This window comes from Geotrypetes seraphini, chromosome 10 (assembly GCF_902459505.1).
Source record: "Geotrypetes seraphini chromosome 10, aGeoSer1.1, whole genome shotgun sequence".
Lineage (NCBI taxonomy): Eukaryota > Metazoa > Chordata > Amphibia > Gymnophiona > Dermophiidae > Geotrypetes > Geotrypetes seraphini.
The window spans coordinates 91715795-91733216 of record NC_047093.1 but is presented as its reverse complement, the minus strand read 5'-3'; the positions used below and the strand labels follow the sequence as shown (position 1 = coordinate 91733216).

General features: G+C 44.5%; 1 protein-coding gene across 2 annotated transcripts in view; it reads left to right on the top strand.

Moving 5' to 3' along the window:
* LOC117367932 (collagen alpha-1(I) chain-like) overlaps window positions 1–17422 on the top strand; it is a 539431-nt gene that overhangs the window by 237138 nt on the left and 284871 nt on the right. For both annotated transcript variants that reach the window (XM_033961051.1, XM_033961050.1), the window contains exons 7-8: window positions 6505–6549; window positions 7117–7236. In XM_033961051.1, the coding sequence (XP_033816942.1) occupies window positions 6505–6549; window positions 7117–7236 (165 nt within the window). The remainder of the gene's footprint in view (window positions 1–6504; window positions 6550–7116; window positions 7237–17422) is intronic.

Sequence of the window (17422 nt, the reverse complement as noted above, 5' to 3'; positions counted from 1 at the left end):
CCAACAGCAACGTCTTATAAGACCAGTCTATAGATAATCCTATAACTTTCTCCAGCTCCCGAAGCACATATATCCACAAGGGCCCTACTGATGAGCATTCCAAAAAGTGATGTACCAAGGTATCCCGGCGAGCCGGGCAACGGGGGCAGCAGTCATCAAGCCATAACCCCATCTGTCGCCCCCTTACATCTCGTTAAATAAGATTGGTGCAGAATCCGTAGATGAACTTCCCGGAGACTCACATTAGGGGAGGCAGAGGCACAGTCCTGAAAACACAGAACCAATTCATCGGCAGTAACATGCTCTCCCAAAGCTAGAGTCCAACCCGTTGCCATATCTTCAAGAAGCCTACTGGACCGTCTTTCCCTCCCCACTTTATACCACTCCGAGAGCGTGTTGAATTCAGATGGGGCGGACAAAAACTGGTGATCCAGGGAAGTGAAAGTGGGTAAGTTGCCCTCTGGTGAACGAAGTGCCAAACAGTAACTACGCAGCTGTAAGTATGCAAACAGAGACCCCGCCGTCCAACCCCACCGGTCCCGGCATGCCAGAAAAGAGGGAACCAATCCCGACTCAACTTCAGCAACCTGCCCCACAAAACGACACCCAGACGTCCGAACCGAAGCAAAAAATGCATGTAGCGATCCAGCAGGAAACTTAGGGTTGCCCACCAATTCCGTGAAAGGCGAGGGTCCCACCGCTCCCCCCAATGAAGACCGCCACCAGCACCAGGCCATTCGCAAGGGTCGAAGCAAAGAAGGGCAGGGTCCCGCCCCATGCCACAAGAGGTTAAAAACTGACACCGGAGCTGACAAAAGGTACCAAAATCCGGCCGGAGCAAACCTGTCCTCACCCGTACATAATTCATGCACCCATCTCAGCAAAGCAGCAACGTTATAAAGGCGCAAATCGGGCAAGTTCACTCCACCTTGCTCGCGCCCCCTAATTAGTTTGTTATAGCCAATTTTCGCCCGGCGGGAGCGCCATATAAAGGACGAAACAACCCCCCTATAAGCCTGCACATCCTTCTGTTTGATCCAAAGGGGCACCATTTGTAGAGGATACAGGAGCTTTGGCAAGAGGACCATTTTAATAAGGGCAACTCGCCCCAGGAATGAGAGGGGAAATTCCATCCACCGCTTACACAAAGCTCGGACTGCATCCAACTTATCAAGTACGTTTTTCCTGTAAACCACCCCCGGGTCTGCATGTAGATATATTCCCAGATATTTGAGCGTACCCTTAGACCATTGCAGGGGAAAGGAAGGATCATGCCACAGAGCACATGGGGGGTGGATCGCCAGAGCCTCCGACTTATCAAAGTTAATGCGCAACCCAGAAAAGGCTCCAAATCTCTGTATAAGATCTATTAATCGAGGAACCCCCTCTTCAGCGTCACCCAGAAAGATGAGCATATCATCCGCAAACAAATTAATTTTAAATTCCTGGGAACCCAACCGAATACCACGCACAGCGGGACTCTGACGTAGCTTAGCCGCAAGTGGCTCAAGCGCCAAGACAAAGAGCATCGGGGAGAGGGGACAGCCCTGGCGCGTCCCCCTTTCAAGTTCAAAAGAGGAGGTAAGCTCCCCGTTAATCAGGATCTGGGCCGTAGGATGAGTGTATAATGATCGAATTCCAGTCAGAAAGCTCCCCAATATACCGAACTGAGGAAGAACCCAAAAAAGATAATCCCATAGCACTTTATCGAACGCCTTTTCCACGTCTAGGCTAACTATAAGAGCGTTTTTCTGTCCCGGGTGTTGCCCAACAAGTCCAGTATTCTGCAGCACCGAAAGCGCCCTCAGCACGTTAGCAGATGAATAGCGGCCCGGCACAAAACCTGCCTGGTCCGAATGAACCAAGCTGGGCAAAACCCGTCCCAGGCGAGCTGCCATAATAGCAGCAAACAACTTGATATCTTGATTGAGCAGGGAAATAGGTCTATAGGATCCCAGCTGATCTTCCGCCCGACCCGGTTTCGGTAGAACCACAATATTGGCGTGAGTTAGTCTATGTGGAGGCAGGTCGCCTCCACAAAGAGCCCCATATAGGGCTTGAAATGGACCCACCACACGTGCTCCCAACAACTTATAATATTCAGAACCCAGCCCGTCAGGCCCAGGGGCTTTGGCCAATTTTAGGGCCCGAATAGCTTGTTGAATTTCCAACCCTCGCACCGGGGCATTTAACAACTCTCGCTGCTCATGTCCCAAGGACGGAATCTGTAAGTCCTGAAAGAAGGTCGTCCTCTGTGCAGTGTCACAAGTCCCCCTGTCATAGAGAGCCCTATAGTAATTAACAAAACTCTGCTGTATCCCCGCTTGGGCAGTTACCTCACTACCATCAGGCGCCCGAATCATTGAAATAATACGCTTCGGAGCCCTTGAGGTTACCAAAGAAGCAAGCAGTTTTCCCGCTTTATTGCCCCAGCGATGTAAGCGATATTTATACATTTTGATATCTCTAAGGGCTCTATCTGCCAGCAAATCATTAATTTGTCTACGTAGGCCACAGTATTGAGACCGCGCTGACGTGGCACCCGGAGCATGTAAACTCCCACGCAGCGCGGCCAAACGTTGTACCAAGTCCAACAGCGTTTTATCTTGGGCTCTACGTTTGCGGGTAGTATACTCAATAATCTTACCACGCAAGACCGCCTTGCTTGCCTCCCAAAACACCACTTCAGATACATCAGAAGCAGGGTTTTCGTTTATAAAGAAATCCCATTGTTGTTCCAGGAAATCTTTAAACTCAGCATCTTCATAGAGCGTGGGATTCATACGCCAACTAATAGTCGACCCCCGTGACCCCGGCCCATCAATGAGCTCCAGCCACACCAAGTGATGATCTGACAAAACACCGTCTTCAATCACCACTCGTGGAATACCCGCCAGCAGAGAAGGAGCCACCAGCAGATAGTCCAAGCGACTATGGACATCATGAACCTGAGAGTGAAAAGTGAAATCAGATTCAGTAGGATGCAGTGTGCGCCATGCATCAATCAGACCCAGTTGTTGCATCACAAAATTCACCCCCTTGTGGTCACCCCCTTTCAATCGAGGCTTAGGCGGCCTGCAATCAACAAGTGGGTCTGCAGTAATGTTAAAATCCCCCCCTAAGACCAATTGGTATTCAGAAAAAGGCATCAGAGCCGCTACTAATACAGAAAAAAATCTATGAGAGTATACATTAGGTGCATAAAGAGAACAAAACACATACTTTTTCCCCAGGAAAACTCCTGCCCATATCACATAGCGCCCCTCGGGGTCCTGTATCACTTTGTGCATATTGCAGGGATGCCTTTTATGGAAGAGGAGAGCAACACCTCGCTGTCTGGAGTTATAGGAAGCAAAAGCGACTTCTCCTACCCAGTCTCTCTTTAATTTAATATGTTCTGATACGCTGAGGTGGGTCTCCTGCAACATTAAAACGTCTACTTTTAATTTCTTACAGTATTGTAGTAATTTACTGCGCTTCACCGGGGAGTGCAAGCCATCAATATTGAAGCTGGCAATCTTAACAGAACTCACAAGAGCAGTCGGTGAAAAGTAAGTCTCCCCAAAGACAACCTGCTTGTGGGGCAGCAGCGCCGGTCTCCCAGCCACACCAGCTCGCCACCCACTGAATAATCATTACTTTACCGATCAGAGATCTCAGGCGCTTTCCACCCCCCACCCCACCCCCCCAAAGCCCTCCTCCCACCCCGTTCCCGACTTCAGTCTTCTCCCCCTCCCTACCCCCAGTTTCCCCTCGCATCTCAACCATTGTCAAACCAATCAATCCCCACACACACATCCACATACACATCCAACACCGCAGCGTTACCTCCATCCCACTCACTCCCTCCTCACACGAACACTCTCGTCCCCCCATCCACCACCCAGTCTCCCATCTGAAAGCTAGAGCGTGGACCCTCACCGAAACTCTAAAGGGTTACAACGCCCAGGTATATGTAAAACACAGCAAAACATTAAAACAGTGCAAAAAAGAGCTGCATAAACATCAAACTGGCAAAACTCTCAAACAGGCACTCATCATACTCTCAAACCAAGTGTCCAGAGGCCAGAAATCCGTGCAGTGCAGGTCTCCCTCTCCCGGTGGAAGTCAAGGCAGCATGTCTTCTACGAACTCAAAGGGACTATATAGATTGGAGTCGTGCCATGCAGGCAGTTCACGCAGGCGGAGGCAAATTAGAAGTCCCCTACTTCCCCGGGTAAAACAGGACCAACACCACTCTGTCAGGTGACCATAATAGCTTGATAGAAGAAAAACCACCAGTAATCTCATGACCGGCGCCCAGCAGCACTCCTAAGGTGCCGGCAACTTCTCGAGGAACTTTTTCAAATCGTCCGCCGTACTCAGAGTGACAGTCCGATTCTCATGAGTGAGTCGCACCTTAGCAGGGTAAAGAAACGCAAATCTTATGCCCCTCGCGACCAGCTGCGAGCAATATGGCGTAAGGGCCTTACGCTGCTCCGCAACTTTGGTGGAGAAATCTTGAAATAGCATAAGCTTGGCCCCTTCATAGGACAGAGATCTGGTTTTCTTGAACTGGTCCAACAGGCGCGCTTTGATTGCATAATTATGGAATCTGGCCAACACCGGCCTCGGGCGGCCCGGCCCGTCTCCATCGCGACGTTGACCAATGCGATGGACCCGCTCTACCACTACAGGGCCAGCCTGTTCCGCCAGCCCCAGCTCCTTCGGCAGCCATCTTTCCACCACGTGGAGAAGGTCAGAATCTTTCACTGACTCCGGGAGCCCTATCAGACGGAGGTTCTTTCTGCGGGCCCTGTTCTCCTGGTCCTCCACTCTCTCGAGTAGTTGACAGACACGGGTCTCCAAGGTAGCAATCCTCCCATCCGCGACCCCTGCTCTGTCTTCCTGCGCCGAAACACGTTCCTCCACCTGTTGGATCTGCGTCGCGTGTCCAGCCAGCACATCCTTAATTTCGTCCATCGAAGCATGCAGTTTAGCCAGCTTGTCGTCCAGTAGTTGGGATAAGTTCCTCATGGAGACTTGTAACACCTCATCCGAGGTGCGTTCCGTCGGCATCTCCGTCGCCTCCGTTTGGGTCCCCGCCATTTTGTGTGTCTGTACCACGCTGCTTCTTGGGGCCTTCGGTGCTCTTGCCGGCATCCCCCGCGCCGCCACCGTAAGTCACGCGCCGAACGCTCTGCAGACCGTCGGGAGCGAACCCGGAAGCGCAAGAGCTGCAAAATTTTAGTTAAGTACCGGCGGCGGCAGGCGATCGGGGAGCCGAATGGTGCAGGGAGGACGGAGCTCCGCGTTCAGGCGTCCGGTCAGGTTCCCGCCATCACGTGACCCTGATTTTTCTTACTCTGTCTCCTAACCTTCTTTTCTCTCCAGTACCCTGGCTATGCTCTCTCCCACTTCTCCCCGACAGTGCCACTGCCTCTCTAGCTTCTTCTCAGCTGCCCAGGATCTTGCTTGCCTATCGCCCAAAGGGAGACTCCAACTCCCATTGCCTAATTCACAACATGTGAGACATCACAGGTATCAGTGCTCTGAAAATGTCATAGGCATTAATTTCCCGTAATAATTGGCAATGCTAAGCACAACACCTGATCACAGAGAAGGTACTCGGTCAACAACGTAGGTGCTCATCCCCATAGAGCTAGCCTCCACGCCAAAGATCATAGGTGAGCATCTTTACCTAACCAGACTCCTGCAATCTACATGAATACAAAGCTAAAATTCCTTTCATGTCAATACTGAGGCTGTGCTTCATTCACTATGACCTTCAGACCTCAGGTCCCAGATTCTGTCAGTAGTTAGCAACCTCCTTATGAGGTTGTCACATTTTCTGCCCTGAGCCTCTACTCTCTCACTCCTGCACCACCAGGTACATAGTTCTTCTGTCACAAAAGCCAAGATTATTACTACATTAGGCGCTATAAGATCACACAAGCCAGGAAAATTCAGGACACTATTGCAAAATCCTTCCCTATGTAGGCTAGGACAATGCTTCCTAATCCTTTTACAGCTGCAAACCCATGATTGCAGCCAAAATTAAAATAACAAAAAACCTGTGTGGACATACAGAATAATGATGTACCTATGGAGAGACCACCTGGATGGTGCCCCCTTTTGGGAACCAACTCACAGTTTGGGAAATTCTGGGCTAGAATATCTCTGAAGTTTCAAGAGCTTGGCAACAAGACTTCAAGTGCAACACCAATCAGCCTTCTTAGACATGTCTACCATATCAAAATATCCAAAACGTGCCATGTCATCTAATATTGATGGGGAGGGCTTATCAATGTTGAATGAGGGCCATTAGTTGGCACATGCCCATATTAGGTAGGTGTGTGTCTCGGTGTACCACAATTTTTTATTTGTTTGTTTTTTAAATGCTATCAGACTTGTATGTGCTTTGTCCATACCCTTCTCCCCACCACTACAGCCTGGTAACTACATTGTAAGAACCCAAAACGTAGAACATGAAAATAGCTTAAAGGATTGTGCTTTGCTTTACAGGGCTGCCCAGGGAGACGAGGACCTCCAGGCCCAAAAGGAGACAAAGTGAGTGCATTGTAGTGTACTAGAATTTACACACAATTAAATAAGAGGTATCATTTAAAGGATTCAAGTTTGATAAATATTTTGTTCACTTTTTGCCATAGCAGAAAATGAGAGGAGAAGGAAACTACCACTTTTTCTGATTTGAAAAAATATGTTCCCATTTCAATTGTTTGTAATTGCTTAAGAACATAAGCAGTGCCTCTGCTGGATCAGACCAGGGGTCCATCCTGCCCAGCAGTCCGCTCACGTGGCGGCCCATCAAGTCCAGGACCTGTATAATGATCTCTATCTATACCCTTCTATCCCTTTTCTTTTCCCTATCTATCTATACCCTTCTATCCCTTTCTTCTTCAGTAATTCATCCAATCCCTTCTTGAACCCTGATACCATACCCTGTCCTATCACACCCTCTGGAAGCGCATTCCAGGCATCCACCACCCTTTGAGTGAAGAAGAACTTCTAGCATTGGTTCTGAATCTGTCTCCTCTTAATTTATTCGAATGCCCTCTCGTTCTTGTAGTTGCTTGAAAAAGTTATCCATATTTTAATTGCTTTGTTCTGTTCTAGGGATATCCTGGTGTGATGGGAAGGATGGGAATGACTGGAGATCCTGGACCACCTGGTTCACCTGGTCTACCAACCATTGTTATCTGGAGAAATACAAAGGAGGATTGGTTGGCATTCTATGTAAGTTGTCTGGGTTTGAGTAGAATGGTAAAGAACATGTATAAGGGGAGAGAAAGTCAACTGGTCTTCATATTATTTATTTGTTTGTTTACTTAAAACATTTATATCCCACCAATCTACAATGTTCTGGGTGGGTTACAGGAAACTTAAACATTAATAAAATGAAACACCACAATACCTAAAACTACCAAACATACTAACCAGACAGATTACTAAAATCTAAAAAATAATAATCACAATACAATATAAATAATAACCAGTAAAAGCCTTTTAAAATAACACTTTTGCTCTTTTATGAAAATCAGAGATCTTTCAGACATCATTAGGCAGATTGTTTAATAGAAATCGGTGCTTATACCAGAAAAGCCGTGTCACATGATTTCAGCCTTCAAACAACTTTAACATTAGAAACATTAAAATAGCATGGAGATAAGCAAAAGAATACCAAACTGAAGCATATGGTATCATCATAAAGACACAGTGGAAGCTGTTAACCCTGTGACAGACAAAAAAACCCAAAATATTATGTTTCATCTTATACTGAATGAATGGCCAATGCAACTACAGAAATACGGTATATAAAATCCCATCCCCTTTCCATTAGTACCAGAGTGATGTGACCATACCTAGGAATCTCTTATAGAACCTTAGCCACAGACTTTTGAACAATTGTAGAGCCTTAATGGTCAAACCCACTAATCCTACCAATATTAAATTTGCATAGGCAAAGGAAGACAAAATGAAAGCTTGCAAAAGAGTAAGAAAATCTGATGATAAAAGGGATCTAAGATGATGCAGAATGCTTGACTTAGATAATGTAGTTTGTACAGTTTTCTTCACTTGCCCTTTCAAATTAAGTGGTCAAAGACTACTCCTAGGTACTTAATCTGTCTCTTCACAGGTATCTCTGACTTACTAAGGTTTAAAAATTCAGGTATATCCAAGCTGCTTACAGTATTTCTGTTTTCTTTAAATTGATAACCAAATCATGAGTGGCCAAAATTGCCAGCAGTCAAGATACTGACAAGGCTTCTCTTATAGGGAAAAATGAAAATAACTTGTATAGCTTAATGTAATAAGCAAACACCATAATGGTTGTAGATAACCGTTAAACAGTGTAACATAGTAATATAGTAGATGACGGCAGATAAAGACCCGAATGGTCCATGCAGTCTGCCCAACCTGATTCAATTTAAATTTTTTAATTTTTTCTTCTTAGCTATTTCTGGGCAAGAATCCAAAGCTCTACCCAGTACTGTGCTTGGGTTCCAACTGCCGAAATCTCCATCAAAGCCTACTTCAGCCCATCTACACCCTCTCCAGCCCATCCTCCCCCAAACGGCCATATACAGACTGTGCAAGTCTGCCCAGTATTGGCCTTAGTTCAATATTTAATATTATTTTCTGATTCTAGATCCTCTGTGTTCATCCCACGCTTCTTTGAATTCAGTCACCGTTTTCCTCTCTACCTCCTCTCTCAGGAGCGCATTCCAGGCATCCACCACCATCTCTGTAAAGTAGAATTTCCTAGCATTGCTCTTGAATCTACTACCCCTCAACCTTCAAATTATGTCCTCTGGTTTTACCATTTTCCTTTCTCTGGAAAAAATTTTGTTCTATGTTAATACCCTTCAAGTATTTGAACGTCTGAGTCAACCAAGATCCTTCTGAAGCAGCAACCAACCAAGATCCTTCTGTTTGAGCATTTCACCAAGAGGAAAAAAATTCTCCTAACTAGTACTTGTATTTGATCCACTAAAAAGAATCTGAACCAATAGAATACCATACCCAACCCCAATTGCCAAAGCCTTTTCAATATAGTAGAATACTACTTGAATGAAGGCTAATGACATCTATAAAAAGCACCAATAAATATGTAATCCTCTCCACAAATTATCAAAGAGGAAAACAAGCAAAGCATCTAACCCATAACCCATCTTAAAATCATGTTGCTAATAAGGCATGTTGAGAAACAAAATCCAGCAACTGAAAATAAATTGCCCTTTATATAAACTTTGCAAGAAAAGGAAAGGTAGGGATATGAATTCAAATCCAATGGAACCACTTTTCATTCGTAATACAGTATATATATTGTGACAGGCAAGACCCTGCCATACCCACAAACCCTGCTGCTAGCCATACCTGTGCTAAATCAGTACCCATTCCTAGGGAAAAAATAGGACTTTAAAATCTGGCAAACAGACTGCAGGCACACCAGAATTACAGAGGATAGGAAATAGTGCAGCAGTAGCACAAGGCTCTACTTTATTACCCTATTATTCCTTGTACAAATCTGCAGAGGGAAACCTCACTTTAATCCTCCCGCAGTGCTGGTTGACAGACAAAGGGTTAAAGTAAGGGGAGGTTCCAGCAGAGCTGACCTGCACCAGTAAGTACAGAAGCGCCAGGGAGAATAAATCCCTTACAGCTGGTAGCTGGGGGGAAGGAGCAGTCATCCCAGCACAAAAGCCATGGAACAGCTCAGAGATAAGTGAGCTGCTTGTTGGGGATACACAGCACTGTGTGAATCTCCAGCTCCCTTCCTCCTTAATGGCCACCACTGAGGATCCCATGCCACAACTTATTGCCTGCTCACCCACCTCCCTCTGCTTAAGCCACAGCCGGGGATCCCATGCCTTCCTTTCTGCCCACCTCCCTCCACCAAAGCCAACCCAGAAGGCTTCCCTCTGATATCAGAGCTGATGTTGGAAGAAAGTCTTCTGGGTCAGCAGGGTATCCCAGTTACCTCCTTCCAGGTGGGCTGTTCTTCCTGCTTTCAGTGGCACTTGTTGCAGAGACGTGTCAGTGGCTCTTTCATGCTGCACATGGCTGACCCAGAAACCTTCTTTCCGATGTCAAAGCTGATGTCAGAGGGAAGGCTTGTGGGTCAGCCACATGCAGCGTGTGAGCTTCTGTCCGCACATCCCTGCAACAAGTGTCATTGAAGGCAGAAGGAGCAGCCCAGCTGGACGGCCTTGAAGGAAGCAAGTGCGACTCTGGAGCAAGCAAGTAAGGGGGGGAGAGGAAATATGATCTGGGACAAAGGGCGAAGGGGGGAGCGCATTGGGACATGGGAGGGACATGATTTTGGGATAAAGGCTGGAAGGGCAGGAGTGAGATTTCTGCACTTCTGCCCTGCATTGAGTCCTTCCCTCAGATCTTGCAGCAAGCAGCACACCCAGCATGCAGGAGTGAGCTTTTCGAGCTCCCGCCTGGCCCTGTGCTGCTTCTTGAATGGCTGTCGCTAGTTATCGTTGGACTTGCGAGAACTGGCATCAGCCTTTCAGGGAGTGGCGCTGGCCGTGGGATCTGAGGGAGGGATTCAACATGGGGCAGGACCGCGGAAAGTTCACTCCTGCCCATACACTGCTGGACCACCAGAGATGCAAAAAAAGGTACGTGGGGGGGTGGGTGGGAGAGGGGCTAAAAAATTGTTGGAATCGGCTGGGATGGAATATGGGAGGGATTCCTCTTATCCCAGCCTACCAGAGGCTGCCAGAGGCTACCAGCCTACCAGAGGCCTGCAGCAAGTCCAGGAGGGCTTCTGGTGGTCACTGGGTGATGACCCGAATATAGGATGAGACCCCCATTTTTGGGCCATTTTATTGTCCCAAAAATCTTGTCCTATATTTGAGTATATATGGTAAACCTTTTTTGTTTTGGCAAGTGGATCAGGCTCAGAGACTGTTTGTGTTGGAAGTCTGTATATCCCCATTGGCACTCTGTGGAGAGCTGGACAATGCGCACATGATGGGGGTATGGGCTTTGCCCTGCTGGCAGGTCTGGACCCTGCCACAGTACATGAGTGCTTTAACATTGCTGGCATTATGACCTTCTCCATGTACACAAATACCGAGTGATGCTCAATACACACAACCTCTAGTACAATTATTTAATTCCAGCTAGTGAGACAAGCCCTAACATAGAGATAGCAATCTTCATCTCTCATACAATTTTTGACAGAGACGTTCTCTCAATATAGGGACAAAGACGATGCAGATTGAGGAATGTAAGCATCAGTATCTGAAATTTTAGGTATAGAATTTAATGGACCCTGAAATCCATTAGCTTTAGACCTAGTGTGTGAAAGTAATTCATCAGGAGCAAATGGACAATTATTCTCCACCTTCTTTGGCCCTTTTACTGTACAACTTTAACATCTCCCGCCCTATTTGAAGAATAAAATTAACCTCTGCATATAAAATTGCTTCTTCCTCTCATACTACAGTCTCTCAAATATCCATCACCACCACACAACTTCAGATTTTGTTCATACTACTGGTATTTCCTTTTGCTTGTCTTCAGTTCTCTCACTGAGATCCAAAAGGTATATTTTCTGCAACATAATTTGCGCACTGTCTCCTTCAAACACTTGTTTAAGTGTAGTGTGCCATGTTTTCATCCAACTCTGCAAATTATGTATAGCATCGGACTTTGCATCAACACCTGTATTATTGTATCTTTCAAAAATGGCTTGTGAACAATGGGCCAGATTCAGTAAATCATACTGTTGAGATCTGTGCTAAACGTCAATTCTACAAAGGTCACTTAACTCCAAGCAACAGTTATAGAATAGCGCTTATCACAGATCATGAGGACTTACACCTGCTGAAACCCCAAACAGCTGAGCTGGCAGGACTCCACGAAACCAGTTCAGCTGATAGGGGTTCCCCTGTCACAATCAGCTGATGGGAAGCCTTTCACAGGGTTGGACAATTGAAAAGTACTTTTCCATCTTTGGGTGGTGGGAGGAGGTTGGTGACCACTGGGGGAGTAAGGGCGGGAGAGGGGGTCAAACCTTAAACCTTCTTGTTAGTTTGGGCACTTTTTTTTTAGAATTTAGACTCTTAGAACAGAACAGGTCTAGCTCAAAACATTTTTAAAAAAGCAATGGATGTTTTGTTATAGGTTTGATTATCCCTGCTGAACATCCAAAACACGCCTCTAACATACCCCCTTAAGATTTAGAAACACTGGAGACAAAACAACCAGAAAGATGTCCAGAAGAGTCAGTTTTGAGAATGCCCACTTGGACGTTTTGACTAGTAAGATGTCCAAGTGGCAGTTTATACTTTCTTTTAGATGTCTATCTGTTTTGAAAATGAACCTGAAATTCATACTCTCATCCACGTTTTAGGATTATGATGAAAGAGCATAATGAGTCGGGGCCCATGCTGACAGAAATCCCTCTGGCCACTGCAGTGGCTTTCAGGGAGAAGATTTGGCCTTAATTTTGACCATATACCAACTGCCTCCTTTTGGGTGGTCTGCTGCTTTCCATGTTAAATCAATTGTATGGTTTGTCAGCTTGCAAAGAAACAAAGAGCATTTGGGAGCATTGTAATGCTTCTCCAAGGTTGTCTGAATTCATTATGAAGGGCTAATATGCTCTGTTCAGTGTTGTCTCTCTTAACACACTGGCAGTCATTTCCTGGGTAAATGCTTAGATTGTACTAAATGTCCTTATCTCTTAAACAAACATTTCAAAAAAGCTCAGAGACACAGCTTAATTAGCACTGGAATTCCTGCCATTAGTCTCTATATTCCCATACTACTGAGCTCAGGATGAAACTCTTTCTGATGGATGCTCAATTTGGCTTCTTGGAGGCTTTCCTGTAACCTGAACTGACATGGAGAACTGTGATTCCTCTCTCTCTCTTTCTTTCTCTCTCTCATCCATTGGCTTCCTTGCTCTCCCTTTCCAACTACTGGATAACAGAGTTTAAAAGAACAGTTCAGTTAGCTCATTTGCATACAGTTATGAATCTGACATCACTCTTAAACTACTCTTGGCTCTAACACAGACTAGGGTTTTGTTTTGTTTTTCTTTAATTAATAGCCTCCACGCCTTGCATGACACTAACACTTCACATAACTTATTTTCCAGTGTCATCCTCCACCCCCAGCTGATAATTAAAAGAAACATTTTAACCAAGGACTATGCTGAGTCCGTAACCATCTCAGCGTTATTGTACTACTTATGCAAACAGGCATCTGTAATCCTCTCTACAATGTCTGGTCTTGCCAAGATTCACAGACTGCTTGCAAGACATTTTATCAACAGCACCAGCTGACTCTTCTCATTCCTCAGCCTTTACAATCCTGCAGCATTTATCTCTCTTCACCATTAAACTCATTGCTATACAGTATACATAGTCACTTGTACCTCGGTCCAAGCTCTTCCCTGTCAAGTCTTACTCACTGCTTTTACAGAATCTTCTATTCCAAGAACCTCTTTAACATGCTCCCAGTGGGCTTCTCCTCCTTCAGCTGGTATGAGTCATAGACAGTTCCAAACATCCATCTTTCTTCCCTTCTCTGCTTAACAGACCAGCTTTTATAGAATGATTTGGAAGGTTCTGGAACTGACCCACCCTGCTCAGCATTCCTCCCTATGGGCATTCTCTTTTGCTGAGGGCTAATGGAACCTTTTCTCATTCCCCTTCCAAATGAGAATCCAGCCCATGATTTCCATTCAGCATATTAGAATGCTGCAAGAAACCATCCTGGTGCTAAGCCTAATGAGATTTAAAGTTCCACCCTGAGTGGAAAAAGTTTAGCTTATCAAGGTCCTAAACCTAATCAGAGACCCAGGGCGGGCTCTCCAGGAGGGGGGTGGACTCCTGTAGCCTCTCTAAGATATGCCAGGCATTGTTTGGCCACACAGAGACTTAGGGCTTCTCCTGTGACCTCTGCAAATCTGACAGGCTCTATGCCTACCACAGAACAAAAATGCCAATAGTCTGCCTAAGTGCTATTCTGCAAATATTCACTTAACTTGAAAACTATATAAGTTTTTTATTAAAATTTGATTCAGTCGCTTATCCAATTTCTAAGCGAAATACAAATTAAAAAGTAATGGGAAAAACAAAAACATATGAAAATAAAAACGCCATTAACAAGAAAATTAAAAGAACTTAAGTAATACAACAGACAAACATGAGACAAAAAGGAAGCTGGGTTGGAACTACAAGTTGTATAGGAAAGCTAGCCAAAAAATGGAACAAACAAAAGGAAAGGAAACATTGCTACTTGTTTCTTTAGAGAAATTTGAAGACTAATAAGAGAGAAAAAAAATCAAATGTCGAAAGCTTCTTTGAATAGATGACACTTAAGTAGGCCTTTGAAACGGTCAAGGTTGCTCTCCTCCCTTACCGTAGCTGGCAGGATATTCCAAAGTTGTGGGGCTACCACTGGAAAAAATGTCAGGCTTTTTTGTTCCTATTCAAAGGGAGGAGACTGTGAGCAATTTATGGTCGGACGATCTAAGAATCCAGGATGGCTTGTATGGAATAAGATATTTATCAATGAATTGAGGTGATTTGGAATGTATTTACGAGGGGGTGGCATATACAGGGAACAAGCATGGGTAGGACATGTGAAGAGCTCCTACTTATGCAAGTATCTTACAGAATACTATAATTATGTGGGTCCCTGCTTCATATAGGCATACACCAGTTCTATGTCTGAATTAGTCTGAATGCCTATATGTAATACTGGATTATGCTAGTATTCTGGGAACTTTGGTTCTGCTATAGAGTAGGCACCTACCATACGGCCTCTGAATGCCTGAGTGGAAGTGTCCCAGTGGTGTACTTAGTTATGTGACACCCAGGGTCGATCGATTTTAACATCCCCGTCCTCTATATAAAAAAAAAAAAAAAAAGATTGCAAAAGGAGTCCTTAATTTTTCTGAAGATGTTTTAGTAATTGAATTGTACATGTCCCCCTTTTAATTTAATGTTAATTCCTAGGTATATAGTCTAGTTTCTTTTCATCGTTTACCTTTTAGATGTGTGAGGTTTATAGTTTATTATTTATAGTCCACAAGGTGGATTACAATCTTACATACATAAAAAATGTATAAAACTACATATAATTTTACAGCAGAAAAAAAATCACATGTGATCCTCTGTCATAATGAAATATCAGTAACGATATTTCATCTTACAAAATAAATGATGTTCAGCATTTTCTTAAAATTACATAAATCCTTCTATTCCAAAATCTTTTTTTATTGAAATTTTTCAGAATACAATCCAAACAAAAGCAGCATCAATTTCCCAACAACCCACCTAGTCCCTCCTTCAAACCCCTCACCCCACCCTCTTAACTAGAACCAAATGTCATGCAGAACGTAGTGCATGAGAGGGCAAATGCAGTAACATACAATCCTGCAAATATTTCTGCCAATTGATGCATACTCAAATAGACTAACAATGACAACTTATATTGAACTCTTTACTCCATCATTGACCAATGTAGAGTGACATAGTACGAGGAAACCTGGTCATTTTTACTCATTCCAAACAAAGCACAAATAATGGAATTTTGAGTAACTTGTATTGTGTAGGAAGGCATTCCTAAAAAGACAATATTATAGTAGTCTATGCTATATAACACCACAGCTTGAAGAACTTTGTGGCAGGCTGACTGGGATTGCCAGGAGAGATCAGCACACTGATAGAAAGTATAACAACCTTTATCTATATATATAAAATCGGAGGTATGTATGTGTGTATGTATGTGTGTGTGTATGTGCCGCGATCACGCAAAAACGGCTTGACCGATTTGAACGAAACTTGGTATGCAGATCCCTCACTACCTGGGATGATATGTTCTGGGGGTCTTGCGGCCCACCTGCACACGTGGGCGGAGCTACAAACATAAAATCAGATTTCACCCATTCATGTCAATGGAAAAAAATGTAAAAAGCTGCCATTCTCACAGTAATTCAAAAATGGCTTGACCGATTTGAACGAAACTTGGTATGCAGATCCCTCACTACCTGGGGTGATATGTTCTGGGGGGTCTCGCGGCCCACCTGCACACGTGGGCGGAGCTACAAACAGAAAATCAGATTTCATCCATTCATGTCAATGGAAAAATGTAAAAAGCTGCCATTCTCACAGTAATTCAAAAACGGCTTGACCGATTTGAACGAAACTTGGTATGCAGATCCCTCACTATCTGGGGTGATATGTTCTGGGGGTCTCGCGGCCCACAACTCTATGTTGCTTGCTCAAGGGTGGGTTCACCCAAGAATTTATATGTTCTTGCTCCAGGAGGTGAAACTAAAAATGTTGTTTATAATCACATTTTGCGTTGTATTGTATTCATTTTGTCAAATATTTCACATTATAATTTGAATATTGTACTTTTTATTAAGCTGTAAAAAATTAATTTCATTCACCACTATAAAGTATCTTTATTTGAATCCATTTACAGTGTTATTGCTATAATTAAATACCCGTGCAACGCCGGGGCATCAGCTAGTTGTTTATAATTTTGAGTTTAATAACATTGGCTTACCTCAGCCAAGTCACCAATAATCCAACCAACAATTGTCTCCTCTGGACAGTCACTCTCTTAGTGGGAGCTCTCCTCCTCTCCTGGAGAGTCTTTGCTTCCCAAGGCTAGTGTCAGCAAGCTGGTATTGGTCTCTAGCTAGGAAAGATTCCTCTCTCTCCCAAGGACCTCTTCCCTCACTAACTTCCGCTAAGCTATTTAACCTTTATCTTGGCCGAGCCCCACCCTTCTGATTCAGCAGGATCACATCAGTCTCCCAGAGTGCCTCAGTACTGAGCTGTAGAACTCGGGGCACTCTGGGACATGTAGTTCACTTTAGCATCCCCTGCTGCCCAGTGGTATAATTGAGTCCATGTTAAGGGAAAACCCCTGAATCTGTTACAAACCTGTTTATAATCATTACCTGAAAGATATTTCCTAAGATTATTTAACTTAAAATAGGAAGCTGTTATATTATGTTATAAGCCCTCCAGGAGACAGGAAAATACCTACTGTCCTAGAATGTAAATTGCATTGAGTTAGTACTGAGAAAGGTGTGATATTAATCCAAATCTAAAATCCATTACCAGGCACATTGTTAATTAATACAAAATATCACTCATGGCCACCATAAGCAATTTTACACCATAAGCAGTAACCTCTGCCCCTCTCTTTCCTTTCCATGCAGCATCTGCCTTATTTCTTTCTATCCCTTCCATCCAGTGTCTGCCCAATCTCTCTGCACTAACCTTCCATCCAGTATCTGCCCTCTTTTTTTGCCCTTACCTTCCATCTTTCCCTCCCTTCTTCCTCTTCCCCCATGCTCTGGCATCTGTCTCCTTCCCTTCCATCTCTCTCTCTCTCCTCCCCCTGAGGTTTGGCATCTCTCTCTCTTCTT